Genomic DNA, 26,551 nt, shown 5'->3' on the forward strand with positions numbered 1-26,551 from the left:
AGGATGCTTAAAACTCAGTCACACCATTAATATGTTTAATCCTTAATGCACTCTCCAATTCAGTCCTGCAAAAGGTTAAAGCCACTAAGGAAAAACTATCCACAGTGAGTTTGGTAGGAGCTATTTAATTGAATCTTCAAGCTCTGGCATCCAAAGAGCTGCCCGTTTTCTATATTTATGGTATGTTACGGTACCCAGGTATAAACCACCACACCATGGTGTTCCCCCCAAGATGTCCACTCCATACCTGCATGAACACTTTTCCAATGACCACATCGTCGTCATCCTTAAACACTGTGCTGAAGACTACTGTGACTCTGTCCTTTTTAGATTCAACATACCTGAGGATAACAAAACCCACGAGGTAAGAAGTACAGAATGAGCATGAGGTTTTGTCAAGAACTTGATCTCCAAGTGAAGTAGATGGGTAAAGCCAAATAAATCTCTTAGTTCATAAAACCAGGCATGTCAAGGGAGACTCAGTATGTATGACCAACAAAGTCAGTATAACACATGCATGCCCTGAGAGGGGCAGGAGAGGAAAATCACCCTCAGTGGCTAGTACTGACTTGTCTGTGTGGTAGGACATGGAATCTAGGGTTTGTGACTCTCAGAACCTCACTTCTAAAAATTTCTTTATATACTAGGAGATTCCTACTATGTAGATGATCCAAGAGTTGCAAACATACAGAATGCACAGTCCCTTCTACCTCCCTATTACTCAGGCTATATGACTGAAGAATAGTGGTGCTTTAAAGAAAAGGACTGGATTTGCCTTTCAACTTTTGCCAACTTTTGATATAGAGACGAGCAAAAGTGGCCTCCTTTGCTCCCCCTGTCATCTATCTCCTGGCTTAAAGAATTTTATGAGAAACACATGGTAGGGGGGATTCATACAACAGAGTTTAAGGGTCTGACCTAACCATGTGTCTTTCAGAAAGGGCATGTAACAGCCACACCAAGGCTTTGGGACCAAGTTCTTCCTTCCTTCCTTCTTTCCTTTCTTTATTTTTATTTTATTTTTTTTGGGGGGGAGGGGCAAGTTCTATACTCACATGGTCTCATCGTCCCTATAATGGATAACTGCTCTGTTCTCTCCTTCCTTGCCCTCTTCTTGGAATTGGAAATATTTCTCAAAGACAGAGGCGAAACAATTTCGTTTCAACATGCCAGCCTGATGCACAATGGAATCCTTGGATGCCGGCAGATTTTCAAGGTCATATAGCAAAGAGACATTATATCCTGGAGGGGGGGAAAAACCCAGTGGTTATATTAAATACAGAACAAACAACTCTGCAGGTTCTAAGGACATTCTATTTTGTTTCAGTGTCCATTCTTTTAACCCAGGTAGATTGCTGTCTATTCTCATCCGTCTCATATGGCAAAGTAAGTAAAATAAAACCTTAATTCTTGTAAAACCACTGTGAATATATACAGCTAACTAATAGATGCTATGCCAAAATTGGAATCAGTATCAAAGATGACTGATAACAAGTAGAAGCCATAATGCAGGAACTCCGATTAGAAATCTAGTATTCCAGATACCGTAGTCAAGAGGGGACTTGTGTATGCTATCAAGCTATAATAACATGAGTTACACATTTTTTTCTGATGGTTTAACCTGCCAAGTGCTAACACAACCAGTAGCTGGGTAGCTTTTTGATTAAAACAACAACAACAAAACCTCATCACATACCATTACAAATCCCTTTGTGGAAGGAGGCTAAGTATGGAAAAATCTGAAAAGTGTGTGTGTGTGTATGTATATACTTCCCCAAAAGCTTTTACTTGCATACTCTATAAAAATTTCAAAGTGTTTAATTTTACTTAATTGGGTCTCTATAAGAATTTTTTAAGTTGGCAGGCAGATATGGTTATTCTCATTTTACAGGGAAAAGTAGTTCAAAGGAGCAGAGTGCTATGCTAAACGCAGCATGATACAGAGGTGTAGGTATTCTATTTTGAGTTGAACAGAATTGGGTCCAAATCCTGGCCTTGCCACTTTGTGACCTTGGACAAACTACCTAACCTCCAAAATTCCTGCGTCTATTTAAAAAGGATAGTGAGAGGGGGAGGCCCTTGGGAAAATTTAGAGTGTACAGTATTTTAAAGTGCCCAGAACACAGTAGGTCATTAACTAATGGGACCTGAAGCCAAGTCTGCTGACCACTACACCCTATTCTGCCTCTTTACAGCATGTTGAGTAGGAGTTCCACCAAACAAGGCTGGGACAACTGATTATCTAATCAAATGATTAATACATGCCAAAAGGCCTATAGGTGGTTTTGTAAGAGTATCTGTACACCACTGTGGATCTTTTCATATAGATAACTGCTGGGAATAATTTTATCAGAACTGTATGGAATGTCTTAGACATTTATACTTTGCCACTATTTAATTTTTTTCTAAGAACATTCCTGAGATCTGTTTTTTGTTGTATCTATCCTCACTGAGAACACGGACTATCCAAATCTCTGTTCTAGGTTGTGCTTTTGGCATATTTTTGGCACTCCAATATTAAATAATATCAATCATCATTCCATTTTGGGCACCTGAAAACCGATAAGCAGACTACAAGATGAGATAGAAAAAGAAAATATTTAGAGTTCAGGTTTGTTAGTTTTAAGAAGCCAAATAAAACAAGCTAAGTAAAACTACAGCTAAAGTCAGACTCTTAAGTAAGGCTTTGATATGATGAAGAAAAACATACCGAGGATAGATTAAAAGTAAAAATCTACTATGGCTTGGTGAGACCCCCCAAGCTTGCTTAGATAAACCCATAGAAAGACAGGAGGTGACACACTACTTTCACTCATTTTTATACTTTCCACTTGTATGAACACAAGGTCTGCAATTCAGCAATGCCTGTGCTTTAGCAGAAGTGGCAGAAAAGGTCCAGGGACAGAAACATAAGCTCTCTGTGTTACACTCCAGGGGTTCTGATGGATTGTGAGATCTGAGCTGTGTCAAGCACACCCAAGAGTTCCTACACAATTTTTTTCTATTCTAGTTCTGCTCCTTCCTCTCCCTCTCTCTCTGAAATTCCTTGATTCCTTTTAAAGCCTACAGTGTTATTTATTTTTTGGTTTTTATTTCTCCATATATTTTTACCATCAATTTGGGGATGAACATATTCCAATATTCTTCATGGACTGCAGTTAATGCTTCTGCTCACAGTACTCTTAATAACAAGTTTCATCCCAAAGACCTATCTCTGTATTTGATATTTTGTTTCCAGAGCATACAGAAGACAGGGAAAGGTCTTCCTCTAAGAGTGGTGAGGCACATCATATTATAAGAAAACAAACAAGCAAACAAAACCCCCACAAAGGCTGAGGGAGGAAATAAGCTAGCAGAAGTAACCACTGTGGAAAGACAGACATGCCTACCTTCTTAGAATGATCTACAGAGACACCACAGGAATAAAATTCAAGTAATATTATGTTTAAAGGAACTTAACTACTTGGTCCTTATCTGGGGGGCAAGCTAAATGCCTCAGAATTTGAGACTACCACTTATTCACAAGGATGAAAATACTGTTCGTTTTTTTTTTTTTTTTTTGCTTTAAATTTTCTATAAAGCAATAGATCATAGCTGTTGTAATCAAGGAAGGCCATGGTGCTTTTCAATTCCTCTGGCTGCAAAGAGGCTATTATTCTTCATTAGAAGAACGGATTAAAAGGAGGGGCTGAAATTTCTGTTCTTTGAATATGTGAGAATAGCTTCTCCAAATGTGCAGAGTACAGAAATGGTGTTACTAGGGGCTGGGGTGAAAATCAATGTTTGCTTAGTCTCAAAAGGCTAAGAGAAAATCACCATGAGAAAACAAGTGGCCCACTGAGCGCAAGTCACTTGGCTCCACGACATAAATGTTAAAAATGACATACATCAATTCTGCATACCACACTGTGTACCATTACTGGATAAAGCAAAGCCCCTTATAAACTAGTTTCATGGAGAGGGTTGAAGTGGGAACTGGGCTCAGGCAAAAATATTTGTAAAAGGAACAATATTTAAATGAAATGCTTTGGTTAAAAAAAAAACAAAAAGCACAGTACAAAACAGGACAGGTATCTTCCCATGTCACTCCACAGTTGCTCACATGGCTACATACCTGATTCGGGATTTACCAAGAAACTCCCGTACACCCTCTTTAATAACTAGAAAATACAAAAACAAATGTTAATCCAAAGAGCATGATAATGCCATTTTTAAAGCACTGTATTTGCCAAGCTTCTTCTAAGCCAGAATTTTTCATTTGGCGGATGGGACACTGGACACATAAAGGGAAGCAGATTTAACTGAGTTACCAAGCAAGTCACTCATTGAACTGAGATTAAATCCAAAAGGTTAATCTAGGATCTGTTTTTAAATCAAGGCTCATCTTTTACTCTTTTAGGAATTGGTCACGCCCTATATATGTTCTGTTCTCCCCCAGACCATGTATTGCACACAATCACTTTTATTTTCAAGAGTGCTGAAGGGTGCCAAACCCAAGTGAAAGAAGATTATGTCAGTTATCAACTAAGTACAGGCCAAACCAGTAACCCAGGTAAGTGAAGAGATAAAACCAGAATTACTGGGAACAGATTCCAGTTAGCCTGCTTATCTTGTAAGCTTTAAAATTATTTAGCTCACCAACAGTTTTATGACAAAAGACAATAGATCACTGAAGCATAGCCATTTATTTACACTGGTGGGTCCACAGAAGGTTGTACTTTCTACATGTTTTGTTTGTTTGTTTGTTTCCCCAAAACTAATACTTACTGCTTGGCTACTCTCCAGCTTTGAGGAGTAAATGATAAAACAAGAACCCTTTTTATACCTTCCTATTTCTCTGTCAGTATAACTGGTTCACCTGGTAGAAACTGCTCCTAGGCTGACAGTTCAAGAAACAAACATTTTAGAAGGACTAGTTCAGATTTAAATGTTACATAGGCTATGGTAAGCAGAAGGCAGCTATCTGAAGACAGAAAAAAGTAAACATTAGAGCAATCAGAACTATTTAATCAGTCTTTATATGTTTAAGAGCAAAACAGACATGGCTGATTCTTAGCCCTCATTAAAAACATACTTAGGAGGGAGGGGGGTCGTCATTATTCTACAAGAAGGGAAAAACTGAGGCCAGTATTAACAGTATATGTAAGAGCAGTACGATGGGCTGCAGAATTTTGTATCTAGATGTTTTAGTCAATTTCTCAACACTACCTCACCACAAACACATTCATGATCCTCTGGAATTTTCTGGGATATCAAAAAAAAATTTAAAAAGGATACTTAATACAGAACAATCTACCAAGTTATAAGTAAACAAAAGCATTAACTTTTGTTTTAGTTTTAAGGGTTATAAATGCATGTTTTAAAGAATTCTATCAGCCAGAGAAAGCACTGCAAACATAGGCAGACTAGAGGGTAGCTCCATGTGAGCAGGAGCTCAGCCCTGCTCACTGCTGTGGTCTCTGCACCCACACATGCCTGTGTATGGGGAGTTGCAATAAACAGAGCTTAGTCAATATTGATGTTTTCTTCTTCTTCTTTTTTTAATTTTTAAATTTTTTTTATGATAGTCACACACAGAGAGAGAGAGAGAGAGAGGCAGAGACACAGGCAGAGGGAGAAGCAGGCTCCATGCACCGGGAGCCCGACATGGGATTCGATCCCGGGTCTCCAGGATCGCGCCCTGGGACAAAGGCAGGCGCCAAACCGCTGCGCCACCCAGGGATCCCTGATGTTTTCTTCTAATCTTACTTTCAACATACCCTCTATAATGATAATTAAAAAAAAGCAACAGCAAACCATGTATTTTTTGTCCTATTTGAAAAAATTATCACAAGGTGAGGTTCCTTCCTTCCTGTTCTTAAATACTCTTTAATATTCCACATACTTATTTCACCACTTTCTTACAGCTGGAAGAAATTCTCTATCTGCAAACTATAGATAACAGAATAGATCTCAATGCATGACTTTGTGATCACACTTATTTGTATCCAGGCAAAAGATAAGTAATACCACATGCAGTTCCAATCTAGTGACCATGTAGCCACTGTGAGGTTCTCTCTTTTACAGAAGAGGAACTCAAAGGAGATGTTAAGGTCACAGAGTTTTGGTGGCACAGAGAGATCTGACCTTCAGGTGTCTTATACACACCACTTCTCCTAAAAGAGTCTGAGGGATGGGGTGGTGTATAACCAGGCGTATCTCATAAGAATTTTAACTACCATGCTATCTCTGAGTCATAATACTGTACTGTGTGCAATATGGGTACTTGGAAGAAGGGGAAATTAGACGTGGAAGAAACAACCATTAACTCCTAAGATTTAGTTTAATTCCAAGCTTAATACTCTGAGATCTAAAAGGTTCTTAGAGCCAAATTTATACCCTGTTCAGCTCCTTCCACTTGGCAAAACCAGACAACGCTTCCGTGTTGATTCCACTTGTACTTTAAACCACAATTCACTTTTTCAATGAACGCCCCCCTCTTCCAACCTGACACCAGAAGATGCGTGGAGGCAACAACCCATCAGTCCTCACCATCAGATCTACCTGCCCTAGCAACAGAGGTTTTCTGCCTTGAAAAAGGGCCTGGGCTACGAAACAAGCTTCCTCTGGTTATCACAGACTAGTCACTGTTTAACCAACCCCAAGAGCCATTTACTGTGCACTCTGCTCCAAAACTCCGAATGTTACTTGCTCCACCCACTTGGGCGGGTGGGGTCGGTTCTTTGACCCTGCGGGAGCTACAAGAATAGCACTGTGTTTGGAGTTCTAGGGTATGGAAGGCACAGACTGGAAAGGAGGCTTAAGAAATCCAGCTTTTTTTTTTATTTATTTACTTATGATAGTCACAGAGAGAGAGAGGCAGAGACACAGGCAGAGGGAGAAGCAGGCTCCATGCACCGGGAGCCCGACGTGGGATTCGATCCTGGGTCTCCAGGATCGCGCCCTGGGCCAAAGGCAGGCGCTAAACTGCTGCGCCACCCAGGGATCCCAAGAAATCCAGCTTTAATGCTTTTTTTCCCTTCCAAAGATTATTATTATCACTGCACCTGCATCTTTAAAGAAAGAAAACTGTCTAGGGAAAATTTTGAGTTGTCTGTTTGAAGGTTTAGCAATTCTTTTCAGGTAGTTATTTTATGGTTACTCAAAAGCAGGGCCACTTAATAGCCGCTTGTTTCCTTTTGTTCTTAATCTGGTAAAGAGAAGAGGTGGCCACTAACTTTTATAGAATAATCCTTCATATGTTTCTATGAGACTAGGTTTTCCTCCTTAAGCTTTTCTTTCAGGTAAAATCACCCTGAATACAAATTCTCTAGACATTTCTTCTTCCCTTGAACTTATGAGGCAAATCAGAAAAGGTTTTGGCTCTTCCCTTGAATTGCTGGGACAGATCAACTGCATATGAATAATTAAGAGAAATAATGGTCTATGATTTCTAGGATTGCATTTACTTAACATCAACTTTAATTTTTATACCAAAATATTACTGAGATAGAGATTTTTTTTTTTTTACAAACACCATTTTCATTGCGTAAGTTTTAAGTAATTCAAAAGGAATCACCCTTAATCAGAAAGAAACTAGAAATAGCTGTATCTTCATTAACTGGATTAAGGAGAACCTAGCTTGTTAAAACTAAAAGATATCTGAAAACTGATTCAGGAACTGAGTCATACTTCCTGCTTTGAGACCCAACCACAACGTGTGCTCACTGGTGTAACAACATTTTCTTTCTTCCATAAATGGTTCTACCCAGAGCAAGTATAGTTCAACAGGAACCAAACCTGCTACTTTAGCTATAGAAAAAAGCCAGTGAATAAGGCATGGCCATTAAGAATTTCAAAATGCACAGAGAGCCTTTCTATTTCCCCTGTGGTAGTCATAAGGAAGAAGAGAAACTCAAGGAGACCAGCTCTAAAGAAGTTTACATCAAAAAGGGTAGATTTGTACCTAAATTTCCAGAATGAGAAATTAAGACCATAAAATTTAAAGGCCAGAGCTATATACCTACTTCACAATATTATAGAAATAAAATGGAACCCATCTGATAGCTTTTTTTTTTTTTTTTTTTTTTTAAAAAGGCTCCACAACACAGAGCCCAATGCAGGGCTTGAACTCACAACCCTGAGATCAAGAGTCTGATACTTAACCAAATGAGCCACCCAGCTGCCCCATGATAGCTATTTTTATACTGGTCAAAGAATGTATTCTTTGGTGCATTTTTTGAGAACTAAAGTTTTGTTTTCATTGGTTAGGGAACATCTTTATTTTTCTAGAGTAGCAAACAAGTAAGCAAAGAGCCAAAGCTTTTTCTGAAAAATATGCTATCGTTATGGAAAATGAAGTCAAGAAGTCTTGACTGAAGTGAAGTCACTTCACTTCACACCTTGACTGAAAATGAAGTCAACCACTTCACTGGTTAAGTGGGCTAGCTGTCCAGAGTGATCAGTGCAACAGACCTTCTAGGAATGGCAAGCTACCAATAAAAGGTGAAGAGGAAACAGGAGTCCCAAGGAAAATGATGTAGAACATACCTCATCAGCACCATGTGCCTGAAGTTCCTTGTAGAATTTCAAAGAAATACTGACCATCACTTTTGTTTTGTCTCCATTAGGATTTGAAATATGATAGAGAACTCCATCAAAATCTGTGAAGAAAGTAAATAAAACTGATTAACTTGGGAATGGGGAGTAAGATCTCAAAACACTGGTCTGCCTTGTTACAGGACACAAGGAGGTCCCCCTTGGAAGTAGGCACATAAATAAAATGGTATTTATTTTAAATCCATACAGAAAGTCAGCAAAAAAACACTGGGATAATGGGATAAAACTATCAAGTACTTATCTCTTGGTTCTCTTCTAAAATTACAAAGCTATTCTTACCTTCATCATAGCTTGGTGCAGAAAGTTATTTTTTTTTAAAGATTTTATTTATTTATTCAAAAGAGAGAGAGAGACAGGCAGAGAGAGAAGCAGGCTCCATGTGGGGAGCCTGACATGGGACTCGATCCCCGGTCTCCAGGATCACACCCCAGGCTGAAGGCAGCGCTAAACTGCAGAGCCACTAGGGCTGCCCAGAAAGTATTTTTTTAAAGGTTTTATTTCTCTATTCATGAGACACATAGAAGAGAGGGAGAACCATAGGCAGAGGGAGAAGCAGGATCCCTGAGGGGTGCCTGATGTGGACTCGGTCCCAGAACCCTGGGATTACAACCTGAGCCAAAGGCAGATGCTCAACCACTGAGCCACCGAGGTGCCCCTGAAAGTATTTTTTTTAAAAAAGCTTTTGTTGCGATGTATTTTATTTTATTTTTAATTTTTATTTATTTATGATAGTCACACACAGAGAGGGAGAGAGAGGCAGAGACACAGGCAGAGGGAGAAGCAGGCTCCATGCACCGGGAGCCCGACGTGGGACTCGATCCCGGGTCTCCAGGATCGCGCCCTGGGCCAAAGGCAGGCACTAAACCGCTGCGCCACCCAGGGATCCCGTTGCAATGTATTTTAAACAAGCCTAGATTATAACGTGTAATCAACTCTTAATTTCCCCCTGTGACTTCAATAATTATCAACACACGGCCAATCTTATTTCATTTAGATGCCCCCCTCAATGATTTATTCTAAAGCATACCCGAGACATCACATCATTTTATCCATAAATATTTCACAATGTATCTCCAAATAATAAAGAATTATTTATTTACTTTTTTTTTAAAGATTTTATTTATTCATGAGATATACACACAGAGAGAGGCAGAGACACAGGCAGAAGGAGAAGCAGACTCCCCTCAGGGAGTCCAATGTGGGACTCGATCTCTGAACTCCAGGATCACAGCCTGAGCCAAAAGCAGAGCTTAAGCGTCTCAAGAATTTTTTAGAAAGCACAGCCACAATACCACTACCATGCCTTAATTTTTAAAACCAATTTCTTAATATCAAATATCCAGTCAAGTGTTCAAATATTCTGCTTCAAAAAACCAAACCAAAATAAAAACAAAACCAAAAAACCCCACAATGGTTTTAAAATACTGTTGTCTTATTTGAATTAAGATCCAAATAAGGGCCCCACACTGCATTTGGTTATTAAGTTTCTTCTAAACTATATACAAGCCTCCCTTCTCTTTGGCTTCTACCTTCCTGCGGAGAGGATTTAACTGGTGTAGTTCCCGAAACCAGATGCTGAGAACCTCAGTTTAGGGAGATTTGACATTGCTAGTTAGTGGGAGAGGACAGGGATGGTGCCTAGCCTCCAGTCACAGCACTTCAGAACTGCAAAGTCTTCCCAGATCACCTAGTCAAATACCCTCACTATACAGAGGGTGACTGTTTTAACTCCATGAAGTCCACACAGCACATGAGTAGCATCAATATCTAATTCTTAGTAGGGAACAGAAAGCAGTAACCTCTCTGACTTGAACAGGTCTCTAGTATTTTCCATGTTTCCCCACTACTCTAGTGTTGGGAAAACTGAGATGAAGGTTACTTGAAGACAGTAATTTAATATTTCCAAATTAAACAAACTTTAGTTTATACCACAACATTAAGCCCAAACCTCTGAGATATCAGTAGGTAACTTTACAAAGTTCAATAAATCCATAAATAATCATCTAAAGCAAAGATCTCAAAAAGCATTGACAATCAGGGGACAGTACTCCAAATCTCAAAACTTACTTTAGGAATGATTTTGTTTTCTATTTTTATATTGTGCCTTCTCTTACAGGGTTAAGGTAAGGACACTTACCTGCAAATGTTACTTCTACTGCTTCTGGTTTGTTACTGCAAAACAAAAGAAAAGTTCCTTAGTAAAGATAGTTGTATTGCTGCTGGCCTTCAAAAGGACTCACAAAGACCCCTGGGCTTTACTTCAGATTGGAGCATTCTGGACCAATCTTATGCTCACTGCTGACCTGAGTACACAATTTGCTTCCTCAGGTACCTGAACCTTTAGGCTCACTTAAGGTAGAGGATACAAAAAGGCAGCAGGACAGACACAGCTTTTGTTTTTCAGCTGCTGTCCAATCTCTGTCATGGTTGGTCTTACCTCTAGTTTTGAATTCCTTAGGACTATGATACACACTTTTGCATATATATAGGAACTACCAAATGCTATCTTTTAATCAATGTCCCCCCCACAGGACAGGAGTGATGGAAGTAGAGGTAGTACATTCCACAGGAAAGCTGCTAAACAGAATGCAGAATGGTTTTAATTTACTGAGGATGAAAGCATAATTTCAGTCCATAAAACAAGAAGTTCTATACCATTTCAAAGACAATCTGGAAGTCTTCCTACACGTCTTTCTCTCTCCCTTTATGTCACCAAAGTACTCACCACTCTCCTTCAGGAAGCCCTCTTTCACTGGTTCTACTCTAGTTTTGTTTGGTTTTGTTTTGTTTTGAAAATCCACTTTCTATGGAAGCGCAGCACAAAACAACACTGTGGAATCACTGAGAACAGTCAAGACATCAATTTTCCACCTTCAGCTTTTCATCAGGACCATGTTTTCAGACAAATTAACACTGCACGCTTTTATTTTTTCACCTATTCATCTATAAAATGGGAGAATACAAGTGATCCTACTGACCTTATAGAACTACTAAAGATAAAGAGAACAGACACAGAATAACCTATCCTGGCAGGCAATGAGGACAGCCTGATACTTTCTGTGCAGCTCCTAGCTCAGCCTGGTACAGAAACTTCTACTTGATAAATGCTGCTGAGTTATTACCTAGAAAGCATGACATACATACTAGCTATACACAATAATTGTTAATTAACCTCCTGTGAAAAGCCACCTTATATGATTTCCCCACTTCTCCTCAAAACCCAATGGTAGGAAACAAAGGAAGACTCCAAGGTTTTATCTCTAGCTACCTAGGACTGCAATGATTCCACTTTGTTTTATGGACCAGCAGACAAGACACACACATTTCCACAATTATTCTTGCCTAATTTGCTCAAGACCACACCATCAAGTACATCTCTTTTATACTACCTCCGCTCCCTTACCTGTAAAGAGAACCACAACTGAGCTGCCCTCTAGGGTTGCTGGGAAATAATGGAATATGTGGCGTGGTTTATGAGTGTTAAAAAGCTGCTGCAGATGCTACACAATACCTTTCCAGGAAACTGGCTTCTACGAAGCATACGTTAGCCCTGCTGAAAAATCAACCAATACAAGTCACATACGGAGTTCCACTCTACTCCTTCATGGCCATCCATGTGACTTAGGAAAATCGCTCTGGGAGACTCTAAGAATGGAAGCATCAAGTGGGTTTATGGAGAAGCAATGAGTTTAGAGTATGATGAAAAGAATGAGATGAAAACTTAAACTGATTCTGATCTTTCATTAGAAACTGTAGCCAGCAAAGACAATGAATGGCCAACCACCATTCCTCACCTCTAAAAAACAAGAGCAAAGGAAGAAGCAGCACAAACATTAATCTATGGCTCACTTGAATGAAATATGAAGAGGCTGCACAATGGGAGGAAGCATGGAAGTCTATTTTCCTGGGAAAGGGTGGCTATGCCAAAAAGTCAGGGTGGAGGCTTGTAAAAGTCCGTATTACATCACTTAGTAGGTAGCTGGGTTTTTTTATTTTTTAAATCCTTAGACTTTAACTCAGTCAACAAAGGACTGAGTTCCTCACTCTCCTACTTTATCAGCAGACTGAGAAAAATTAGGTATAAATAAAAACCCTAAGGGTTGCAAGCTGTAAACATTAAAGCAAAATAAAACAAAACCACAACCTTTTTTTTTTTTTTTTTAAAGTAGGGTCCACACCTAGCACTGAGTCCAATGCAGGGCTTGAACTCATGATCCTGAGGATCCTGACCTGAGCTGAGATCAAGAGTTGGACACTTAACTGACAACCACCCAGGTGCCCCCAAGCTATCAACATTTTAACTAAAATTATGAACTTCTCTAGGCTGTAAAGTTCCCCAAGCAGATCCCCACTGGGAGAAGTTGCTTAGGAAGAGGTATACTAAGTGGTTTGCTGCTTGACTTGGGAATATTTGTCAAATCACTGCCATTAATATTTTAGTTTACTATTTATGGCTACACAATAGGTTATAGAGGAGACAAGCTGTAGAGAAGAACATTTGGCCAAAGGAGTGTTCCTGAGAGGTCATGTGGGAATTACAACTCTGTACCCCAACAAATAGACCATACCAAGAGTGAAATATACCAAACAGGATGGCATGTCAATTACTAAGACCAGGTGTTTGTTTCCCCAGAAAGACTGGTCTGGGCGAAAGTGTACCTCTAACAAGCCCAGAAGATAAATGGTTCAAGTTTTTTGTTTTGTTTTGTTTTTTTGTTTTACCATCTGGTAAAGTTTCAGATGCTGGGAATGAGGTTAATTAATCACAATAAAAGGAAGGCCTTTAGCATTGACTGTTCAACTCAAGTCCTGTCACCTACTGGCTAAAAACCATACCCAACGTGGCTCAGATGTTGCTGAGCCTCAGGATCCTTTTCTAGAAAATGAAGATTAAAAGGTTGTTGTGAAGATTAATTGAGATGACATGTGTACAGGAAAGTTTCCCAACCAGTGTCTTGTGACTAAGTTACAGACATGATGAGATAATGAGCCTCACAGCCCTCAGGGGCAGCCCGGTAGCAGGATCTCTAGGCTAGACCATTTACTCAAATTTGCCATGCAAGTATGTTCTGTGTATGACAGATCATAAATAAGGTTAGAAGTCAGTGAAAGATATCTGCACAATGCTTCATGCATACGTCTACTCCCTCCACAACTCTCAAGAGCCCTAGTTTTCTCAACTGTAAATGGGAACTGCACATTTTAAAATCAAATGGAATTATGATTTCAAAGCTTATAGCAAATAAGCTATTTGCTTATTTGTCTAATTCATAGACAGTGATTGATGAATCAGTTTTTCTGACGGAGTCAGAAAAGACCAGACTTTGAAGTCATGGTTGGAAGAAGTCGTGGGACTGTGCTAACTCCCAGAATCACGAATTGGTCAGCACTACAAGGAGAAACAGAACCCTGTTAGTATCAGTGTTGTAATGTCCAAAATCCTAGAACAAACCAGCTAGATAAATCCTCAGGGTAACTGACTGGATTGCACAGGACACAAACATACTCAATTCATCCAGATGGGTTTCAAAAGCTATTCTTAAAATCCTTAGGAAAAATTTTCTTCTATCCTTTTTGTAAGGAAGCTTCTAAAATGTCACCAATCAATAAAGGACTCCTGACAGTTGCATTTTCCAATCTTCTTTTCTTGTTAAGATTTTGGAGTTTTTACTCCTGAATGCATCCAATTCTCCATTTGGGCATTTATGTCCCTCTTCTACTTACCCCTTCTATGAGCTGAACGAAAGGAATTACTGAATTCTGCTATTTCACTATAAAGTTTTTGATCACTCTTCTGTAATTCCCCTATAAGGCTCCCATCATCCAATTTGAGCAAAGACCAAAAAATTGTCTACTCTCTAAGCCGTATCTCAAAATATGAAAAACCAACATGATTAAAAGCAGATTCACACAGCATCAGAATAGTGATAAATTAAGCACCTGAAGAAACAAAGATCCATTCTGCCTGGCCTCATCCATTCCTTAAAGAGAATATTTACTGAGCTAACTATATATACAATGAGGATGCTGGGAAAGAAAGACAACCAAAATGATAGGCCCTGACCTTAAGGAGCCATCAGCATAGCTCTAGGACTTCATGCACAAAGCAATGCCGAGGTCAGAAGCTAGGCAGCAGTGTGCAACTGTAATGACCTGTAAAAAGACCAACCAGACATTTCCATTCCTTCTGGATGCTTAATGTCCCAATTCCATATCACTTCAAACCAGTCTGTCTCTCTGAGGACATATGCAGCATATTTAGGAATGAGAACAAGGTATCAGCAAGATTTAATTTATTCCTTTCTCAAGTTTCTCCTCCCACGGTCTTTGCCCACCCCAACTGGCACCGCTTGCTTACTGAGCTTCACTCCCCCTCACACAACCACAGAGCCCCACAATATGCACAGCTGTGGCAAGAAGCCAGCATGTACTTAAAAGCAACAGCAATTTGCATCTGACAGCATTTCCTCAATTCTGGACTTCAGCCTGTAAGTTGACAGGCCTAGTTTTTGAGGCTGAAAAGGTTCTTGGTGTGTATACAGTAACAAAAAAAGTAAATTAATTTGCCAGATTACTTCTGCTTTAATTGGGCATCTGGGTAAGAATTCCTAAATGAAAAGGTAATGCTGTTGACAAGACCTGCATGAGCTTATTTGCAGTGCTGAGCATGGCTTCTTCATCAGCATATTCTCTTAGTGTGTAGGCTGTTGGGGAGACAGTTTACTAATAATTACCATTTTGTGACGATATATGAATTGTTCCAATAAGCCATTTTCCCAGAAGTGTGGTAGGAAAAAATTAAAAGCAATTTGTTGGGAATGAATCTTAGGCTTTTGGAACTGCCTCCAAATTAAAAGGTGATCATGCCTAAATGTTCAACGTTTAGATAACAGAGCTGTTTTACCCAAAGCAAGTTTAGAGTCTTAGACTCTTACTTAGTACTAGGATGTCACAGGCAAGAAGACTTAGGAGGATGGTGTGAGGCATCGTTTAAAAAAAAAAAAATCAACCTCAGGAGGAAAATTACTGCAACTGTATACTGAAGCATATACCACAGAACTATTTTTAAGACTATCTCATGCTTGCATTTTCAGTAGCTGCAATAGTCCTAGTGCTGTTTTACAGACTTTCTGCAATAATGGAAATGTTCTACTTGTGGGCTCTCCAAATATGGCTGCTACCAGGCACATGTGGCAACTGAGCACTAGAACTGTGGCTGGTGTGAGGGGGAACTTAATTTTAGTTTTATTTCACTTTCTTATTTAAACTTAACCAGCCACATGCAGCCACCGGTTATTGTACTGGACATCACAGAGTTGGGAGAGATTCACTCAGGAAAATGCTGCTCTGAACCCCTAAGTTCCCCAACTGGTTTGTCCTGAGAAGCAAAGCCAGGTGGAGCTGCCCCGTCCCAGCAGGTCCCCCCACTGGCAAAGCCATTCCGATTTCAGGGTTTCTTCTGCAAGCTACTTCTCTTCATTAATGTCTTTCTCCCATCGCCACCCTAACACACCTCACCCTTCAGCTCCTCTCTTGCCAACAGGCTCTTTCAGAAAGGCCTCCTTTCTCTGTCCCTGCTCGGAAGAATCCCATAAATGTTTATGATGATCACACTAGTCATTTCTTGCTGGAAGTTCTGGTGTAGTAGGCATGCGCCTTAATAAATAACGTTAACTCCTTCACTGCTGCCTCACCATGTAGGCCTGGAAACTCACCGTGAGCTTAGAGGCCAGCTCCTGCTAGCTGTTAACATCTGCAATCCCAAGAAAGCTCTACCTCCTAGGCCTGATATCCGGGTCTCTTTTCAAAGGTTTTCAGAGCGCTTTTCAGCAGAACATGTTTTTAAGCCCACGTATTGAAAGTAGCATCTCAAAGAGAAGACAGGCCAGACTAAAAGCCAAAACTTGCCCTGCCCCAATATCCAACATCGCTATAACATATACTTTGTTGAGAAATGTCCTAGAAGTTCTAACTTAGGCTTCCAGACTTGAGTGCCTATTTTAATTCCTCTGAAACGATATTTTGTAAGAGTTATAGTTTTCTAAAAGGAAAAGAGTGGATGGTCTGGATAATGAGCTTCATTTTGGAATCACAAATACACAAATAGATGTGAATGTACTTCTACATTCTACACTACAAGGCATGCTTCTACTTGAAAATGAACAGGCATTTATCTTGTAGATCAGCTTATAACCACATAGGTCTCATTCTTTGCTAGTCTGGACTCGAGAATGCGCTTAACAGGTTCATCTGTGAAAATGCAGAAGTTAATTTAACTTCCTCCTATGTGCTACACTGCTCAAAAAAGTACCCAGCAATCACCCAAAATAAGACTCGGAGCTGATTCACTCAAACATTTAAAATGCAAAGGAACTGGTAAGTGAGGCTGAAGACAAGAAGCAAGTTAGCTTAAAATATAAGTAACTGCAGCCCCTGGCAGGAAACAGTAGCTCTTGCTTACTGTAAGCCTCACTTCAAGGAAAGCCATGCTTTACTTTACAGATAAAACCTGTGACCTTACAAAAGAGATAGGAGACTCAATATATTCAATTTAAGCAGTGAGCTAGAAGCACTTTTCTTAATGCCTCCAAGCCACAAGTTCATTAGGAGCACTTAGAATTTCCCCTCCACCAATGCTCTCCCGGCCACTTACTTTTCTATCCCTAGTTCCCAGTTCACCAGCAAGTGGGCACTTATTTCCTCAACTGTGCAACCAAGAGGCGAGGCCCCAGCCTCAGGATGTGGAAACGAGGCAGAGGGACTGGCTACAGGCGACCGAAAATCAGAAGCTAAAACCAGATCCCTGGCTCACGTTTTAAATATTAAAAAAAGCAAAGAAGCTTTGGAGGAGGAGGAGGAGGAGGAGGAGGAGAAGGAGGTTGTTTTCCACTGATGCTTGCGTTTCACGGAGAAGGCTGCCTTGGAAATATGTGCTAAGGCTACCTTTAAAAAGGCCACTGGTAAATTAAAAAAAAAAAAAAAAAAAAAAAAGGTTATCTGAGAACTTTATAGACTTTGGATGCCTCTGAGTGTGTACCTGGGCCGGGATTACCACTCAAGAAATCACAGGCCAGGGGTCTTGTATAAGAGTTTAAAAGATAAATGGGTGGGGAGAGGAGTATTAGAACCTCAGAAGAGAGATAAGGGAGGGGTGCGGATGGGGAGCCTATCTGCTTTGCTTGAGAAATATGTAACAAAATGGCCAGTGTGTCTTATGTCTTACGGTAAGGTTCGGGGAAGGGAAACTAGAGAAGTCGCGTTTTTCCGGCTGCAAGCCTGGGTCTGCTTTCTGCTCCTTTAGACGTGGGGGTGGGGGTGGGGGTGGGGGTGGGGCCGGGGCCGGGGAGCGAGGAGGCCGGCGGGGATCTGGGCCTGCACCTTCTGCCCTCCTCCAGTCCCGGGAATTCCTGGCAACTCCTTCCAGCCCAACCCCAAACGGGCTTTCTCGGGGTTCAGAACAATGACGCGGGGTGCAGAGGGAGGGGGCCCGCTCGCTCCAGAAGGCAACGGGGTCCTCGGCCGCAGCTGCCCGCACGTCCCCCAGGTCGCCTGCCCTCTGGCACGCGCGCCCCGGTGCCCCGCCGCTTCCGCATCCCTCCTCCGAGCCTCTCCCCACGCATCTCGGCCCCTCACCCCGCCGCGCCCAGTCGCCTCCCACGATCACCGCGCCGGGGCCGGACCCGCGCCCAGCCGGGCCTCCGCCCTCGTCCCCGCGAGCGACCCCGCGGACCAGCCGGGGGTCCACGCCGCTGCCCCCGCCCCCGCCGCCCACCGGCCCCGGGCGCGCGCTCACCCGGCGGCCGCGTTCTCGAACTTGAGCGCGAGCGTCTCCTCGATGATGCGGTTGTTCACCTCCAGCAGGATCATGGCGGCGGCTGCCCCGGGCAGGGAGGGAGAGACGAGGGAGGGTGAGGGTGGGTGAAAGGGAGGCAAGGACGGAGGGAACGGCCCCGCTGCCCCCGGAGGAGGGGGGGTGGGTGGGGTAGGAGGTCAGGGGCGAGGGGACCGGGGCCGGGGGAAGGCGCAGACGCGCGCTCGCCCTCCTACGCGCGGGCTGCGGAGTCACCCACCCACCCGACCGACCTGGCCCCCGAAGCCTGAACCCGCCTGCCGAGCCGCCGCCGCCGCCGCCGCCGCTGCCGCCTCACCGACAAGCCCGGTCCCCGCCCAGCCCCCGGCTCCAGCCGGCCACTTCCGCTCTCACACCCACTTCCGCTCGCTGCCCGGACGCGCGGCCCCGCGGCGCCATTTCCGCTTCGACCCCTCGCGCACGCGCACGCGCACGCAGGGGCGCCGCGGAGGCTGGGCTGGCGCATGCGCGACCCCCCCCCATCATCCCGGGTCCCCGCCCCCCCCGCCTCGCTTGGGGCTCGGATGCCCGCCGGTCTGTCCAGCCCCTCCCTCCCGCTCGTCCCGGAGGTCCAGCTCCAGCCTTCGGGTCCTGTCGGGTCAGGGACGCGGTGAGTGTCGCCCGCGTCGTCTCCCGGCCGGCTCGTGGCTCTCAGCTCGTCGCTGTGCCCCTCGTGCGGCGCTAAGGGCTGTCGGGCGGCAGCGTCGCGAATCCATGGGCTCGTGCTCTGTGCGGGGGGTACAGCGACGAAGGCACGGACGTCCTGCCCTCGTGGGGTCGACAGTCTGGTCGAGGGAGCGTGACCGACTAACCCTCGGTTCAGAACTACACACAGTTAGACGGGCAGTGAGGAGCCCCCCGGGTGAATGGGCCTCCCTGGGTTCCTCACGCCTGCATCTCTGTGCCTGGGGGGCTGGTGTGGGTGCCACGCACGTGGTCCCTGGCCTCGACACCCTCCCCATCCGTTGCACACGTGCATACTGACCGCGTGCAGGGTCTGCGCCTTGGGCGTGTGCGCCTTGCCCTGTGCTTTCCTCCTCCAGGGGGAATCTTAACAAACTCCGTGGAGTCTCTCCTACACGCGTGGACTTATTTTCTGCTATGTACCCCCCAAAAATGAACAAAAACTAGCCCCTGTCATCAAGGCCCAGACAGCTCTTTGTTGTTGTTGTTGTTTTTCATTAACATTTTTAAACATTTAGAATCCAAAGTGATTTTATTATTTATTTGTTTTGGGGGGAGAGAGAGTGCCTGGGCACGGAGGGGCAGGGGCAGAGGGAGAGTGAGAAGCAGACTCCCCCGCTTGAGCGGGGAGCCAGATACTGGGGGATGGATCCCAGGACCCTGACATCACAACCTGAGACGAAGGGCAGCCGCTTAACTGACTGAACCACCCAGGCGCCCCACCAGGCAGCTCTATAAAACAGATTCTTACGTGCTAATACTTTAGCATTAGTGTTTATTGAACTAAAATAATGCACAAACGCGGTGTAAAAATGTATAGGTAAACTAAAAGTCTCGTAATGAAAAAAAAAAAAAAAAGCAGTTCCCTGGCCTACTTTGTAAATGCAGTATCTTCAACTCTTACATATTCTGATTCCATCCATAAATCAAAATACATACTTGTACTGTTAATTCTTGATTTGTTAATTTTAAGCATTATCTGTTGACTTCCTGCCCTGATAGATAAGAACCTGATAGATAACCACTCAGGCTCAGTTGGTTAATCTGTCTTTGCTCAGGTTGTGATCCTGTGGTCCTGGGATGGAGCCCCCCATCAGGGATCCCTGCTTGGTGGGGAGCCTGCTTCTCCCTCTCCCTCTGCCTGCCACTCCCCCTGCTTGTGCTCTCTTTCTCTGTCAAGTTAATAAAATCTTTTAAAAAACAGAAGAACTTGGTCTTTCACTTCTGCCCTTGCCCTCTGCAAAGTTATGTAATAATTTTTGGTGAAACCAATAATAAGCACTTAAATTATAATGTATGCAAATATCATTCACTGATGAGCCCTGAAGTCCACTACATCCATGCCTTCTAACTTATACAACCCTTTATTTTCCTTAGACCTGATTATTGCCTTTTTTCTCTTACTTGTCAATTTTGTATATTATCTACAGTTGCCTGCCTGTCCCCTCTTCAGGTGCTCTAAGACTCTGTCAAAGTCTAGCAATATTTCCAATATACTCAAATACATAAGTTCCACTTTTTCTCTAGAGTCTTTGTCCCAGAGTGCCTCCTTTCTCTTGTTTCAATCTGGATTGACTGCTCTCTAGACTTACTGTTGTCATTCTGGGATTTTCCTTCACTGCTGTTCTGGGCTGTTTTGTCAATTTCCTGGACAAATTGTCAATGACAGTTGTCATTCTGGGATTTTCCTTCACTGCTGTTCTGGGCTGTTTTGCCCATTTCCTGGATCCCAGGTTTTCCTTTCTTGGTTTATGTGTTTTGCTAAAGCATCTTCTCCAGTAACTTCCTAAGGAAGGAACTTAAGAGATATGTTGTTGGAATCTGCATATTTGAAAATATCTTTATTTATTTATTTTTTAAGTAATCACGTCCAAAGTGTGACTCTTACTCAGGACCCCAAGATCAAGAGTCATGTGCTCTACTGACTGAGCCAGCCAGGGGTCCCCATATTTGAAAATATCTTTATTCTAACACTTTAATTGTAGTTGGACTGTGTTAAGAAGAAACCCAAAATGGTGCTACTTAGGCCAGTTCACCAACCTGGGGCTTAATACCTAACCGAATTATGCTTTCAACCTTCCCCAGAAATGTAGTCTTAAACATTAGGAATTTTCTGGTGGGAGTCGGGAAGAATGCTTTGAATCCCAGCTGACTTCTGCTTAATCTCACTATTAGCCCATTGCCTTCCTGCTGCCTTCCATGGGTTAAAGTCTATAGAAAATGAATCTTTGGTGGTAGTAATGGAGGAAGGGGTGGAAGTAGGGTGAGTGGGGTGGGAAAGGCAACAATCCTTTACTAGTGGATTTAGAAGACTAAAGACTTTTCATATGGCTTTTCTTCCTATTTTCTTTATCTTGCTTTTGGTTTATTTAAATTTATGACTAATAGGAGCTATGTCTTTGTACTACCACCCACTTTTCTTGAATCTTAACATATTATAATTAAACTTACTTCAGAGGTTTTAAAAAAATAAGTGTAGTGGAAACTTCCCTTGAATCCAACCAGATTCCTTTCCTTTCACCCCTTTTCCTCAACACTTAGGGCCTAGAGGTGGTATCAGCTTGTCTGCTGTTAGTCCTGGCTTACTGCATTCTCTTGTGGTTCCTATACATCCATGCTTTGTTTTTTTCTTAAGATTTTATTTATTTATGAGAGAGAGAGAGAGAAAGAGAATGAGCAGGGTGAGGAGCAGAGGGAGAAGAAGCAAGCTCCCTGCTGAATAGGAAGCCCAATGTGGGGCTTGATCCCAGGACCTTGAGATCATGACCCGAGCAGAAGGCAGATGCTTACCTGACTGAGCCACCCAGGTGCCCCACATGTACGCTTTGTAAATAGCCTTTTGTAAACAGCCCCTCTTCTTTTTATTTATTTTTTTAAATTTTTATTTATTTATGATAGTCACACACACTGAGAAAGAGAGAGAGGCGGAGACATAGGCAGAGAGAGAAGCAGGCTCCATGCACCAGGAGCCCGATATGGGATTCGATCCCGGGTCTCCAGGATCACGCCCTGGGCCAAAGGCAGGCACTAAACCGCTGCGCCACCCAGGGATCCCAACAGCCCCTCTTCTTAAGTCTCCTGTCTATTCTTTGTAGGATCAAGATTAGTACAGGTTGGAGAGTGATATCATAGAAGATAGTGAAGTCAGGAAACTCCAGGAATTGGTCCTTTCACTGAAACAATTACTGAGGTGGCAAGAGCTGTCAGAGTAAATTATTTGTAACTGTGGAGTCTAGTTAAACACTTGCAGCATCTAGGGAAATCTTTAATGAATAAAAATGCTGGTGGCTTTTGGTGAGTCTTAATGTTTCACATAGCAGCCACCATCCCTCACCCCCAAAGCAAGTAATCATATGGATGGCATTCCACATCTCTGGTGTGACTTGCTTAATCAAGAGTGTGAGCAATAGGGACCTGTCCTCCAAAAAATCAGGTTTCTGTGTTTTGGTCTGCTTGGCAGTTTGCTAATGGATGTGCACAGAGGCTGGTCATTGTTTCAACTTCAATAGGCTGGGAGAAGTGATTTCCCCATGGTATCAATTAAGAATCTTTAAAGAAACAGAACACTCATTTTTTTTCCTTTCCTTTTCTGGATTCATGCATTCATGAAAATCTCTGTCAGGTCACTGGATGACTAAAGAGATAATAAATTGAGGCTTCAGTAACTATACACAATAAAGACTATTTAGTCTTTGCAAAAAATAGTGTGAGAAAAGCATGAAATAAGCAGATGACTGCAACCTTCATCATACAATAATAACAATCCCTATGTGTGAGAGGATCTGATCCATAGTTACCACTTTAACATTCAAAATGCCAATTCTCACACAAAATTGCAAAGAAACAGTAAAGTATGGCCTATTCATAGTAAAGAAGAAGAAGAAGAAGAAGAAGAAGAAGAAGAAGAAGAAGAAGAAGAAGAAATTGATAGAAACAATCCCTGAGGAAACCCAGACATCAGACTTACTAGAAAAATATTTAAATAAACTCTCTTAAACATACTCAAAAAGCTGAAGGAAGCCATGGACAAAAAACTAAAAGAAATGAGGTGAATGATATATGAATAAATATATAATATAAAGAAAGAGATAAAAATTATAAATAGGAACCAAATAGAAATTCTGGACCTGAAAAACAGAAGAGGAGTTTATCAGAAGAGTTGAGTAGGCAGAAGGAAGAATCAGCAAGCTTAAAGATAGAGTACATTAAAATTACCTAGTTTAAGGAGCAGAAAGCAAAGAGAATAAAGAATAATGATCAAAGCCTGAGGGACATATGGGACACCATCAACAATATCAGCATACACATTATGGGAACCCCAGAAGCAAAAGAGAAAAGGGGGGGGGGCGATATTTGAGGAAATAATGGTGACAAAATTTATACATTTGTTGAATATTATGAATATACACCAGCTGGTAAGCTCAAAAAACTCAAAGTATGATAAATGCAGAGATCCACACTATAGTACATTATAACCAAGCTGTTGAAAGCTAAAAACAGAAAATCTTGAAAGTAGCAAGAGAGAAGTGGTTCATCATTTACAAGGGATCCTCAATTAGATTTAATGCTAATTTTTCATCTGAAAACACAGAGGTCAGAAGGCCTTGGAATGATCTCTTTAAAGTGCTGAAAGAAAAAAACTATCAACCAAGAATTCCATATCCAGAAAAACTATCCTTAAAAAGTGAAGAAGAAATTAAGACATTCCCAGATAAACAAAAACTAATGAAATTCATTATTGATAGACCTGCCATACAAGAAGTGCCATCAAGAGACCTTCAGGCTGAAACAAAAGGGCACTAGATGGTAACCTGAAGTATTATGAAGAAATCAAGATTATTGGTAAAGGTAACCACACAGATAAACATAAAAGCTACTATTATTGTATTTTTGAATGTAACTCCTCTTTGTATTTCCTATATGATTTAAAAGCCAAAGGTAGAAAATAATTCTAAATCTATGTTAACAAACACACAATGTATGAAGATGTCACTTGTGACAATGAGAAAATAAAGAGGAGATGGAGCTGGATAGAAGCAGAGTAAAGGTATGCTATTGAAGTAAATTGATATCAATTCAAACTAGATTTTATTTATTTATTTATTTATTTATTTATTTATTTATTTATTTATTTATTTATTTTAAGAGACATAGAGAAAGATAGGTAGGGAGGGTCAGAGGGAGACAGACAGAGAGAGAGAGAGAATCTTAAGCAGGCTCCAAGCCCGGCATGAAGCCAGCCAGCGGGCTTGATCTCCTACCCTGATTATCATGAGCTGAGCCAAAATCAAGAGTCAAATGCAAAAAAAAAAAAAAAAAAAAGAGTCAAATGCTTAACTGACTGAGCTGCCCAGGTGCTCCTCAAACTAGATTTTAAAAATAAATTTAGGAGGTGCCTGGGTGGTGCAATTGGTTAAATGATTGACTCTTGGTTTGGGCTCAGGTCATGATCTCATGGTCATGGGATTGAGCCCCACATTGAATTCTATGCTCAGTGCAGAGTCTGCTTGAGATTCTCTCTCCTTTTTTTCCTGTTCTTATCCTGCTCATGCTCATGCTCTGTCTCTTAAATAAGTGAATAAATCTTTTTTTTTAATTAAGTATTTTTTAAGATTTTATTTACTCATGAGAGACACATACAGAGTGAGGCAGAGACACAGGCAGAGAGAGAAGCAGGCTCCATGCAGGTAGCCCCATGTGGGACTGGATCCCAGGTCCCCAGGATCATGCCCTGGGCCGAAGGTGGTCCTAAACCACTAAGCCACGGGGGCTGCCCAAATAAGTGAATAAATGTTAAAAATAAAGATAAGGGGGATCCCTGGGTGGCTCAGCAGTTTAGCGCCTGCCTTTGGCCCAGGGTGTGATCTTGGAGACCCGGGATCGACTCCCACGTCGGGCTCCTGGCATGGAGCCTGCTTCTCCCTCCTCCTGTGTCTCTGCCTCTCTCTCTCTCTCTCTTTCTCTCTCTATGTCTATCATAAATAAATCTTAAAAAAAAATAAAGATGGGGTGCCTGGGTGGCTCAGTCGTTTAAGTGTCTACCTTTAGTTCAGGTCATGATCTTGGGGTCCTGGGATCAAGCCGCAAGTCAGGCTCCCTGCTCAGTGGAGAGACTACTTCTCCCTCTCCCTCTGCCCCTCCCCACAGTTCGTGTTCTTTCTTTCTGTCTCATATAAATAAATAAATAAATAAATAAATAAATAAATAAATAAATCAAATCTTTTAAAAAATAATACATTTAAGATGTCAATTGATAACCAAGATAATAACTGGAAAAATGTATGGAAAAGGAAACAAAGAAGGAATTAAAGTTCCTTCGGTACAACAAGTACTGTATTTCTGGGACAAATCTCACTAGGTAATGGTATGTACAAGAAGTACAGTAGAAGAATCAGTCAAACAAAAGAAGGCAGTGTTGGAGGAAATAAAAAAAGATATATAGAGGAAACAATACATAGTAGAAGTAAGTCTTTATCAGTAATCATTTAAAATGTAAATAGAAGAAATCCACTTTATTAAAAGACAAAGATTGGTAAAATGAATTAAAAAACCATGATCTAACCATATGTTGCTTACAAGAGACTCATTTTAGATCCAAAGACACAAAAAGACTGAAAGTGAAAGGATAGAAAAAGATATTCCATGTGAATACTAACCAAAAGAGATCTGGGGTGGTTCTATGAGTATCAGAAAAGTAGATTTTTTAAAAAAGATTTTATTTATTTATTCATGAGAGACAGAGACAGAGAGAGAGAGAGAGAGGCAGAGACATAGGCAGAGGGAGAAGCAGGCTCCACACAGGGAGCCTGATGTGGGACCCGATCCTGGGACTCCAGGATCACACCCTGGGTGGAAAGCAGGCGCTAAACCTGCTGAGCCACACAGGCATCCCAGAAAAGTAGATTTTAAGTTAAAAGTTGTTAACAGGAGGAACACTTGGGTAGCTCAGTGGTTGAGCATCTACCTTCAGCTCAGAATGTGATACTGGGTCCGGGGATCAAGTCCCATATTGGGCTCCCTGCAAGGAGTCTGCTTCTCCTTCTGTCTATGTCTCTGCCTCCCTCTCTGTGTCTCTCATAAATAAATAAATAAATAATTAAAAAAAAAAGTTGTTACAAGAGATAAAGAAGGACATAATATAGAGATAGATAAAAGGGTCAATTCATAAAGATGATATAACAATTGTAAGCATATATGCAGCAGACAATGGGCAGCCCCTCCCAAATAAAGCAAATGTTGACAGAATTGAAGAAAGGAATAGACTATCTACAATAATAGTTAGAAATCGACTTTAGTATCCCACTTTCAACAATGCATTGAACATCTAGACAGAAGATCAATAGGGAAATAGAAGACTTGAGGAACACTATAAACCAACTAAATTTGGCACACATATACAGAACACCCCCCTCTACAACA

The 26,551-nt window shown here is 41.8% G+C and overlaps 1 protein-coding gene across 1 annotated transcript in view; it reads right to left on the bottom strand.

Moving 5' to 3' along the window:
• ARPC2 (actin related protein 2/3 complex subunit 2) overlaps window positions 1–18,834 on the bottom strand; it is a 29,829-nt gene extending 10,995 nt beyond the window's left edge. The window contains exons 1-7 of the mRNA XM_077885252.1: window positions 18,682–18,834; window positions 18,392–18,473; window positions 10,736–10,770; window positions 8,530–8,642; window positions 4,115–4,160; window positions 1,056–1,242; window positions 248–341 (exon numbers count right to left, since the gene is read on the bottom strand). Of these exons, the coding sequence (XP_077741378.1) occupies window positions 248–341; window positions 1,056–1,242; window positions 4,115–4,160; window positions 8,530–8,642; window positions 10,736–10,770; window positions 18,392–18,465 (549 nt within the window). The 5' untranslated portion in view covers window positions 18,466–18,473; window positions 18,682–18,834. The remainder of the gene's footprint in view (window positions 1–247; window positions 342–1,055; window positions 1,243–4,114; window positions 4,161–8,529; window positions 8,643–10,735; window positions 10,771–18,391; window positions 18,474–18,681) is intronic.
• Window positions 18,835–26,551: the final 7,717 nt, after the last annotated feature.

The sequence above is a fragment of the Canis aureus genome, chromosome 36, assembly GCF_053574225.1.
Source record: "Canis aureus isolate CA01 chromosome 36, VMU_Caureus_v.1.0, whole genome shotgun sequence".
NCBI lineage: Eukaryota > Metazoa > Chordata > Mammalia > Carnivora > Canidae > Canis > Canis aureus.